The sequence below is a fragment of the Colias eurytheme genome, chromosome 12, assembly GCF_061535395.1.
Source record: "Colias eurytheme isolate Ceu_HAF_F1 chromosome 12, ilColEury1 Martin Lab GWU primary, whole genome shotgun sequence".
Taxonomy (NCBI): Eukaryota; Metazoa; Arthropoda; class Insecta; order Lepidoptera; family Pieridae; genus Colias; species Colias eurytheme.
The window spans coordinates 7,206,278-7,217,435 of record NC_142991.1 but is presented as its reverse complement, the minus strand read 5'-3'; the positions used below and the strand labels follow the sequence as shown (position 1 = coordinate 7,217,435).

Below are 11,158 nucleotides of genomic sequence, written 5' to 3'. Positions count from 1 at the left end.
ATATATCCATAGAATTAAATCCAGTTATGGACACTGATGAATTTTATTTAAACAACATAACCTATCATGATACTAAATCGTGTAATATTTCGTACACTTAACTACTATAAATAAAAGTAATATCAAAATTTGCTGACATTTATACAAAAATTCTTATAACCAAAATTGTGTCCTCACTTCCTTAAGGATTTTCTTAGTAAAAACGGATTTCTTCGAAACGAGTCGCAGCATCTAAACATAACGTTCTGCCATCTTCAAACATTTTGGCCGAATAAGATGAAATGTCGTATTTTGATAGCTTATGAACCAAACTTTTATTTTAAGTATTGCCAAATTATATAACGTTAATTTTGGTCTTAATATTTAAATTTAATATTTATTTTGTCCATTACTGGATGCTTGTCCACGACTGGTGCCGTTACCTTAATATATTATAATTATAATAGATATTTACCTAATTCATAGACACTTATTAATCAAGTAGTTAATAGAACAAGAACACATTCAGCGCCTTTTTACAAAATTAAATAGATGTACAGAAAGTCTTTCTGTATCCTTAGTGGATACAGAAAGACTTTTTAGCTTTTAGCTTTTTTTAAGACTTTTTAGCTTGCTTGCTTGCAAGCTTGAAGAAAATCTTGAAACATAATACATAATTATACGTGGCGTTTGCACTATGTATGTTAAAATGTTACGATTTATCGTCAATAATTATATTAGCACATATTAATTATCGGTTTAATTATAGCAATTATAATTAGTGAGAATCAATATTGGTAATCTTCCCATGCCTTCGATATGGGCATAATAAAATGAACGGTAATACTTATGCAAATTTTAATGGTACATAACTAGTAGTAATTCGATTATTAGTTAATTATTAATTGATTTAGTTTTTACATCTGACACTGAAAGCATCCGGAGAAAATAATAAATAGTTTGGAAAATCCAAAAGTGCACGCCTCATAATTTTTTTTTAATAATTATTTATTAATTATTATTTTTGTTTATTTAATAACAATTAAACCACATCGAATCAGACCCTGAAAAATGAAAGGGTTCTATTCCTGAGCATACTCAAGCGTAAGAGAAAAAAAAGACTCGATTAGTAAAGTATTTCGGTCGCTATCGTGTTAACAAGAAAATCCTCCGCACATACAGACACACGGACGTCCAAGACAGAACTTTTTTAAACTGTTTTTTAACTAGTTTAAATAACCAAAATGACATCAAAAATATCATGAATGTTAAAAATAGTGTTTTTTCTTAATATGTGTGTGTATGTATTATCTTACAAGTGCAATGTATGATACATAAAGACATTTTAAGTTTGAAAAATCAGATGTTTTGCGCGAAGTGACAGTAGTACCCACCTCAACGCTTCGCTTATGAGGCGTGCAATTAAGCAAAAAAAAAATAGTAGAGCCTTGGCTTCAATTTACAATACCTAAACAATTTAAACAACAACTTGTTAAAATACGTAACTGCGTACCAATTACATTAGAATACTTAAGTATTACAAATTATGTTTTGAATATTAAATAATACATGATATTGTGTAGAAGCTAAGTGTAGAAGTGTTTACAAATATTGAATAAAAAAGTAATTTGTAGTCGTAACAGCTGTACAGGAACAATCTTATAACATTTTTTATGAGAATATGTCATCGTAGTAATCACAGGTAGTAATGTGACTAAGTAGGTATTATGTTTTGATTATGTTTACTAGCATGGTAATAAATGACTTTAAAAATAAGTAGATACTTACTGTGTTCTAGTATACTAAACAAATTTATAAATACAAATTGAATGCATCAAATTGAATTTAAAACAGATTGTCAAATATGTGCAACTGTTGCGAGAATATTATCTTCAAATGTTTCGTATAAAGGAGATTTAAAAGAAGCATACCTACCTACAGACACAGAAGTAGTATAATAAAATAAATAGGTACGGTACTTTACGTATGAAATCTGCAAAGCAGAATTTAGATCCAATCACGATGTAATCGTTCTATAAGTTGCTTCTACGAATTCTATAGGCGTTATTATTTCATTAGTAAAGAGAAAATAATTCGTCGAACATCGTTTGATACATTCCTATCTTGATCACGGAAATTCATAAGCATAAGCATAAGTTCAGACCTCAGACACGGCAAATAACAGGTTTTAATTAACTACTGTTTTTCAGTAAATAGGTGTATGTATATAATGCACGGTAATAATAATTATAGATATAAAATAGCCAATAGGTACCTATACAATTTCGAGATACATTTTCTATGTTTTAGCGATAATTATATAACTTAAAATTAGGGCATTTTGTATACACGTTGTTACAACAAGAAGTTTGAAAAACGACGTATAGGTAAATAAAACACAAAATGGCTGAAAGTACTTTATTATTACATAATTTTAATAATTAATTAATACATCTATAGTCACCCCACCCAATTTACAAACTGATGTTTTTTTTTTTTTGCAAACTGCGGCAGCGCTCCAGAAAAATGGTATGTTAAAGTTCCTAGGCAGTGTAATAAAAGACACAATGACTAAAACCGCTTTATTATTATATACAATATAACTATAACAATCCTTCCATTTCTTTCATAAACTGCATATACGCGTCATCTTTGCTGGGCGCTTGTTTCGGCACTTCGGGTCTATGGAGAGTTGTCTTAAGTTCCGGTTTGTTCTTCTTGTCTTCACGTTTAACTCGAAGAGCTGAAGGAACGAATCTCGTGACGTCAGCTGATAAGTTTCTTATCTGTGGCTTCGCGCTTATGGTCGCACCTGAAAAACAAACATAAATATCGACTCTGGTATTTTCTTAGCATGAAGAAAACTAATTACATCAATCTAACAATATTAGTCAGTTGTTTCGATTACTACCTAATGATATTAAGTATTAACATTCATTTGCTTTTCTAGAATAAAAATTTAGTAAACAATTGAGAAGTTATTTAAAATATATCTATTTAGCACCTTTAATTCAAGATGGCGGCTAGCGCCTGGGTCCGTCAAGGTCGAAAACTTGGATTTTTATTAACCTTTCATACCTAAACAATATTGTTTCAAAACATTTTCTACGCCACCTTTTGTAGAGCAGAGGCTTTTACATTTCCCCACAGACTGGACTATTAGTGTAGATAACACTATATTTTTTCTTTCAAATTAAACAGTAACACGACTTACTTTGCGGCGCGTCCTTCTTCTGTATAAGCTGTGGAGCGGCGGTCAGCACCGACACGTGCGGTGGGGGCGGGGGCACCAGGGGCCTCAGCAGCCTCGGCGGGGCCCCGGGCGGGGGGCCCGGCGGCCGCAGGGGGCCTCTACCCGGCAGCCCGGGCGGGGGCCCCGGCGGCATCGTGCCCAGCGGCAGTGTCGGCACCCCCGGCGGGGCTCCCGGCGGGGCCCCCGGCGGAGCCCCCGGCGGACGCATCATCGGCGGCCGCAGACCTGCACCAAAGTCTCCATTAGCTACATGTAACATGTATACGCGTCCAATACGTATGCGATTATGCGAAGCGAGCAAAGCAAATTTTGAAGCCGGCGTGGAAGCTTCAAAATTTTTTCTCATGACAATTTTCCAAACTTGAACTGCAAAAGTTCCAAAAATTACCAGATTTTTTTGTTGTTGTTTTTGTTGTTGTAATTTTTCATAATTACCGTATCCAAAAAATAATCTAAAAAGCCGTGCACAGAATGCAAACTCTTTAAAACAGGGTGGTCTGGAACAAAAACCACCAGGTTGGCCACCTGTTGAAGAAAAAAATATGGACATCATGCATTGAATGTGTGCGACTGAAATACTGAAGATCCTTCTGCTGCGCGTGCGTGAATGCTTTCTGTTGGTAATGGTAGTTAATGTGGAAAAATAAACTTGTTAAACTTACTGTTATTATTAGTTTATATGTTAAAAGTTAGTTTCAAATCAACGGTATAATAGCGAAAAAAAATATAATGGCAATACAGTATATAAAAAAATATATTCTATGTTATGTCATGCAGAATGTTATTTATTTACATGCTAATTCTTACTGTCGAGATAAAACGTGCTGCCTAAAATGGAGATGCATGATGGAGTGTTCTGTGGTAATACTAATGATTTAATGAATATAATCCAATCCAACCATCCTATAATTAACATAAGACATGGAAGACTACGCAGCCAATCTATCGACAATTACTGCATGCATGGCAGCTTTCACTTCACATCTCAGTTTATTAATCCATCAAAACCTACCTACCATACCTGAAAATTGCATCAAAAGCGCAATTTATACCTCCTTTTATATTATTTAAAGCGTCACCCATCTAAAACTGTTGCTTCAGAAATGTTCATCGTGTTATTATTATATAACATACCCGGGGGTAACATAGGCGGCGGTATGTTCCGCTCAGCGCCGGGCGATGCCCTCATCTCATTACTATCATAGATGCATGTTTAAAAGTTTTTTTTTTATAATAAATAGGTAGACGGTTGACCGCTATCCTGCCTGATGTAAAGTAGTGATGCGATCTATTTAGGAGCACGCATACCCAGAAGAAGCCTATTCACTCTAGACTTGAAGAGCTGGATATAGAAGTCCACCGGGAACACCGGTTCTCACCATTCTCACTGAAGCGTCACCCATCTAAAACTGTTGTTTCAGAAATGTTTATCGTGTTATACATTACATACCCGGCGGTAACATAGGCGGCGGTATGTTCCGCTCGGCGCCGGGCGGCTCGAGTATCTCTGCCGCGTGGTGCGCGTGCGCGTGCGCGTCCGTGTCGCTGTCCGAGTCACTGTCGCGCCCATGGCTCAGGTGCGGTGGCCGTTTTAGTGCCGATAACCTGGGAATATCAATTAATTATAATATACTAGAGGTCCACCCCGGCTTCGCCCGTGGTACATATTTCGCAATAAAAGGTAGCCTATGTCCTTTCTCGGGTATCAAAATATCTCCATACAAAATTTCATGCAAATTGGTTCAGTAGTTTAAGCGTGACTGAGTAACAGACAGACAGACAGAGTTACTTTCGCATTTATAATATTAGTATGGATGTAATATCCTTACCAATCAGGGTTGCCTGGAAGAGATTGCTTTTAAGCAATAAGGCCGCCTTTTAGTACGTATGTGCCGTGTGTTTTCATTGTATCTTAATTGCAATTATTATAGTATAGCTTATTTATGTTTGGTATATTATGTACAATAAAGAATAAATAAATAAATAAATATGTATGTATTCGGTTTGTATTGGTAATACTATATGCAAATTATAGAAAAAAATCATGATTATCCTGGATATTCCCTCATCTGGTGGTAAAATCAGTATTGATTGATGTAGGTCTCAGACCTAATTCTGTCTGTGGCCTGTGTATCAAGCTTTTAATTAATTTCTGTCAAATCAAATCAATTTAATTTCTGGTTGACTGTAATTCATATACATAGATGGTTTGCATCTATGTATATGAATTACCATAAAACGTCTGCAAGCACAATACTGCGAATTCATTACTAATTCGATTTAATTAGAAGCAATAAGATGTATCACTACATAGTATAAAACAAAGTCGCTTTCTCTGTCCCTATGTCCCTTTGTATGCTTAAATCTTTAAAACTACGCAACGGATTTGGATGCGGTTTTTTTAATAGATAAGAGTGATTCAAGAGGAAGGTTTTAGTATATAATTTATTAGGTTTTAGACAAAGCGGGCGAAGCCGCGGGCGTTAAGCTAGTATACAATACAGCAGTAAACATTTACATAAAAACAAAATCTTATTATTAAATGTTTCACATAGTGTGTTTTTTCATGACGCAACTAAGCGATTTTATGACATAACATTTGTGTATAGCAATAGTTAGATAGGTAGGTATAGAAGCCGCAGAATCCATAAAAAAAATTAATTGTCTGTAAAGTCGGTTTAGTGACGATAGTTGAACGTGACAACGTCCGATTGTGCTTCTTTGTCGCTCGTTCCGCGCTCTCGCTTGCACTTCAAGCCTTACATGGAACGCCTCAGAGCGAGGTAACGCCGCATGAGTCATGTTTTTTCGTGCGTGCAGCCGGCTTTATCGAATTACTAGCTGTGCCCTGCGGTTTTACCCGCAGTGTTCCACTCCTGTTAGTCTTAGCGTGATGATATAATATAGCCTATATAGCCTTCCTCGATAAATGGGCTATCCAACACCGAAAAAATTTTTCAAATCGGACCAGTAGTTCTTGAGATTAGCGCGTTCAAACAAACAAACTCTTTATCTTTATAATATTAGTATAGATAAGACGTTGTCACGTCAAAAACAAAACACAAACCGCGCATTCAAATCCGCCGCTCTATCCCGCTCCCGTTTCCTGTGCACCTCCTCCATTTCCTTCATGAAGTCGTCTATATTCTGTCCCGAGAGAGCCAACATCCTCTGCTGCAGGGAGGTCGGTTTGGGAGCCGGAGTCGCAGGTGTGGGGCTGGACGCTGCTTCAGTATCGTCTATCGCTTCTCCGTCTAGATCTTCTGCTCTTTGTGCGGTTGGTATCTGGAAGTTTTCGTTATTAGTATGTATAATATTATTAACTAGGTTTCCGCCCGCGGCTTCGCCCGCGTTTTCAAAGAAACACCCGTTCCCGTGGGATTTCCGGGATAAAACCTATCCTATGTGTTAATCCAAGATACCCTCTATATGTGTGCTAAATTTCATTGTAATCGGTTCAGTAGTATTTGCGTGAAAGAGTAAAAAACATCCATACATACAAACTTTCGCCTTTATAATAGTATTAGGATATTAGGATTAGGATTAATTGGTAAAAATTTAATTTAATGCTAATCACAAACTGAAAATTAATCATTTTTGTGGTCTGGCTCATTTCTGGACGAATTTGAAATTTTTTATATATCCAAAGATTCATAATGATATAATATGTAGATAGATATAGAAAACAACAATCAACAAATTAAACTAATAAAATTATGTATGTTATTTACTTGTTAGTTACTGGATAAGTGGATTCATTTTTATATGTTCTGGTTAATGTCTGGATTGATATGCAAAGTTCAAAATAAATTCAGGATTCCTGAGAACCTAGGCAGCTCTCAATCTCAAAATCTCAATCTCAATTATTGCTAACTTTTTTTTTTAATAAAATCAGTTACCCTTCTTATAAATCAAATGACACAAGATTATAAAAAAAGACGGGTTGCACTCCGGGAGTGCCGGCAGAAGTGAAAACTTGATTATTAACGTTGAGCATGTTTTATATTTTGGAATGGTATTCGTCTTACGCTTTTTCGATCAGGTCACGTGTCCTGACGCGAGTTTAAGATTTTATACCCATTACAGAAAAAGTGCTCAACGCCGCTAAAGAAGTTTTCACTTCAATATATAATATTTAAAAATACCCACATTCATTCCTGGAGGTCCTTCATCGGTGATATCTGAAAACCGCAGGGTCTTTTTCTCCACAATCTTCATATTAATGACTTCAGCTATAAGTGCACTGTAATCTGGAGGATGTCCAGGTGGCACTCCCGGCGGTTCTAAACCAGCAGGCCTTTCCTATGAAAATAACTCAATGATAAAATTTATAAATTAAAATTAGTATGATGTATATAAAAATACATAAAATATTTTACATTTAAAAGCTTGTATGTTTTTTAATATTTCACACCATAGCCACTTGGATACTTGGCAGTGATGTAGCAAATGTACTAGGATAAGGGCCGATTTTTCAACGCTTGGATAAAACTTATCCGTCCAATAAAGTATTAGAGCGAGCGCGCACGAGCAACTTTGTCTCCGCAACTATTTTGTCTCTCCCACCTATGGGCTAGTATGAAAGTGCGCGCACGTAGCGACGCAACTCCCCATACAAATTGATGGGAGAGACAAAATAGTTGCGGAGACAAAGTTGCTCGTGCGCGCTCGCTTTTACACGATAATATTAAAATGTCACGTAAACTGTCAAATATGGGCAATTAGAATACGGTTTTAAAATGCTAGTTTTATACATTATTCGACGAATAAGTTTTAACCAAGGATTGAAAAATCAGTCCTTAAACAAAGATATACTTATTTTGGCCCTGGTTGTAAAGCTATTATTTTAATTTGAGGAATGAAATTTATAACGGTGGTAATTGTTAAAAATATGTATTGACGATTCAAAAGTGCTTCTAAAAGAAGTCTAATTGAATAAATAAATGTTTGAGTTTGAGTTTAACAAAAACATGTCTTTCATTATCACAATAACAATCTATACTGATATGCTAGAAATAACTTACTTTATAAGCAGAATCCTTCTTTAATATTGGTTTGACAGGTGCGTTTGGATGCAATGAATCTGCTGGCAGGGGAATTTGCAGAGGAAGATTTCCAAACAATATATTATCAGGAATCTGAAAAAATTATTTATATTACACATCACCATATAAAGCAAAATTATATTTTTTATTTTTGACTCATACTTTAACTCTAATTTTAAACATTTTTAGATGGTTAGACACCAAATCTAAATACATTTATTGAAGTTAAATTTCTTTAGGCCCGTTGAGAGTAAACTTTCAAGGTTGCGTCATGGCAACACTTCATGGAAGAAGTCGTTGATTTTTGTATCTTTGATTCCTACCGAAGAAGTTTCACTTCTGACACATGTGCTCGACACACACACTTTTTTATTAGTTATAGGTTATATTTGTAATTTTGTTACCTGTAAAGTTGGTAGAGGAATATCGTCCACTTGCACAGATTGTGCATGCTTCACAGATTCATAATATGATATTAAATGTGCTCTTCTTTTTTCATAATCCGTTTCTTGCCTTTTTAATTCAATCCATTTTTCTGGGTCGTCTTTATCCTAGAAAATGAAAGGTCACTTCAAAGCACATTTTCACTTATAAAGTATAATGTATTAATGGTAATGTTGTTGTACCTATAAGCCTGTATAACACTTTTATTTAAAGATAGGTTATTGTTATGATTATATGGAAGAGAAATATAGTGAACATACCAGGAACAAATACTTACATACATCTTGAGCACTCTATCAAATGTTTCTTTTAACTTTTTTCGCTTTTCCTTTAACACCTTCTCGTTTAGTGGTGATGGTTGTAACACATTATATTCTGTAAAAATGCATTTAATATAGGTACCTAAGGTTATACTTAAAACTAAACTACATTTTTAAAATATTATTCAATAATCAATATACCCATTTCATCTATCTTTTGCAATTCTTCCAAAATTTGTGTGGGGTCTTTCATCTTCAAAACTGCAGCTCTTACCATTTGACGTTGCCTCTTATTTTTCTTTAGTTCTTTCTTTCTGGCTTCCTTACCTATAAATTAAAGTGATTTAAGCATTTAATAAAGTTATATATTAATTGAATAGCTTGAAGTAATGAAACAAATTATAGACTTACGTGCTTGATCCGTAGGATTCATGTATTTACCACTCTTGGTGGTATTTATTGAACGTCGCCCCATCTTCAGTACTTATTTAATATAAACTTTCCTGAAAAATTCTAGAAGGTGTTATTAATAACAGATTTAGATTTTCTTCCGCTATCTATCAACAAGACAAAACTGAAAAGTGCAAACGCTAAACACCATTGACCATATTTTTATTGATGACAGCTTGCTTTAATGTTGCCAGTGTCATGAAAGCAAGTTAATATCGTTTTCAAAATGTATATATTATCTTTACAAAATATTTCAAAGATTTTTTTTCCAGTTCAAAACACAAATATTTTTTACATTTTTCAAGCAAACTTACCAAAAAATGCGACACAATTGAAGAAGTTTTCATTAAAAAAATTAAGTTAATTTCTAGAATGGATCATGAAATTAATTTAATGATCATTGTCAAATTAGATGTAGGTACATATACTTAAAAAAATAGAGAATATTATGTTACGAAATAAATATGGGTTATAAAAAAATCTGGCAATACTGGGCAATACATTTATCTTTATCCACTAACAGTTCTTGATACTCTGTGCTTGTCAACTTATTTTTCTTTTTTCAAATACATATTATTATAGGACATGATTCAGGGATTTTGGTTTAGATAGACAAGTTTTTTATCTAAATTTTATTATTATGGTCCGGGAGCCAGCAGCAGATTTTATGACCAAGTTCCTCTCAAGCGGTAATTAGTAAAATGCATCAAAGTATAGTATTATGAAGCCTCGTGAACGTCAGCTGGAGCTCGGTTGGGGGGAAGAGCGGTTGTAGCCTCCCGTATCAGCTGACGGTTTTTCCACCAAGATACAGCCAGCTGACATATATATTTATCCACAGTTACATATAAGCTATCATCAGGTAAATTTTTGTTTGAGAGGAAATAACGGAAAATAAATTTTTCTTTAAATTTAACTTTCATGTTCGAGACACCAGCTGACGTATAATACACCATGTTGTAACCAGCTGACTATTTTTTTTCGTTGAGATATTGGGTTAGCTACAATTTGACAAATTTTTAGCTGAGAGGAAATGAATGAATGAATGTATTTTTTTTTCCTATGTGCGTGGGAGGCTACAACCGCTCACCCCCCCAACCGAGCGCCAGCTGACGTTCACGAGGCTTTATAATACTATACTCTCATGCGTCTGACGAATTATCTCTTGAGAGGAAATAGTTAACCAAATTTGCACCTGGCTCCCTAACCATTATATTTTAAAAGTAGAGAACTAACACGACTGTCTTTTATTTATGTAGTTATAAAAATACAAGGTGGCACGTAACACTTGAAAAGGCGAATATATTGGTCTAAATCACAATTTTTCTAAGTACAAAATATAATTGTAGAAAACGAATTTTATGTTATATTGGTAATTTGGTAGACCAATAAAATTTAATAACTAAATATGAAGGAGACATTTATTTACATCCTATTTTTTTTCCTTCACGAGCAATTTATCAATATTTTATATCAATATTATAATAAAATTTACTTAGTTAATTCAAGGTGACTGACTGACATAATGATCTATCAACGCACAGCCCATATCATTGGAATCGAGCTAAAATTTGGCATCCAGGTAGATAGATGGACGTAGGCATGCATCCGCTAAAAAGGATTTTGATCAATATTCTACCCTCAAAGGGATAAAATAGGGGATGAGAGTTTGTACCATGAAAATTTATCTTTTCCGCACAGGAGAAGCTGAGGGCAACAGCTATTTG

At 34.6% G+C, this 11,158-nt stretch overlaps 1 protein-coding gene across 1 annotated transcript; it reads right to left on the bottom strand.

Annotated features, from left to right (window-relative positions):
• Positions 1-2,547: 2,547 nt before the first annotated feature.
• LOC149904145 (uncharacterized) lies at positions 2,548-9,598 on the bottom strand. Its single transcript, XM_090108073.1, has 10 exons — positions 9,393-9,598; positions 9,183-9,308; positions 8,999-9,096; positions 8,682-8,828; positions 8,257-8,370; positions 7,382-7,534; positions 6,300-6,517; positions 4,683-4,837; positions 3,194-3,457; positions 2,548-2,791 (listed from the first exon to the last, which is right to left on the bottom strand). The coding sequence occupies exons 1-10, from the start codon at positions 9,454-9,456 to the stop codon at positions 2,583-2,585; spliced, it is 1,548 nt and encodes a 515-aa protein (XP_089964199.1). The 5' UTR covers positions 9,457-9,598; the 3' UTR covers positions 2,548-2,582.
• Between the last annotated feature and the right edge of the window lie 1,560 nt (positions 9,599-11,158).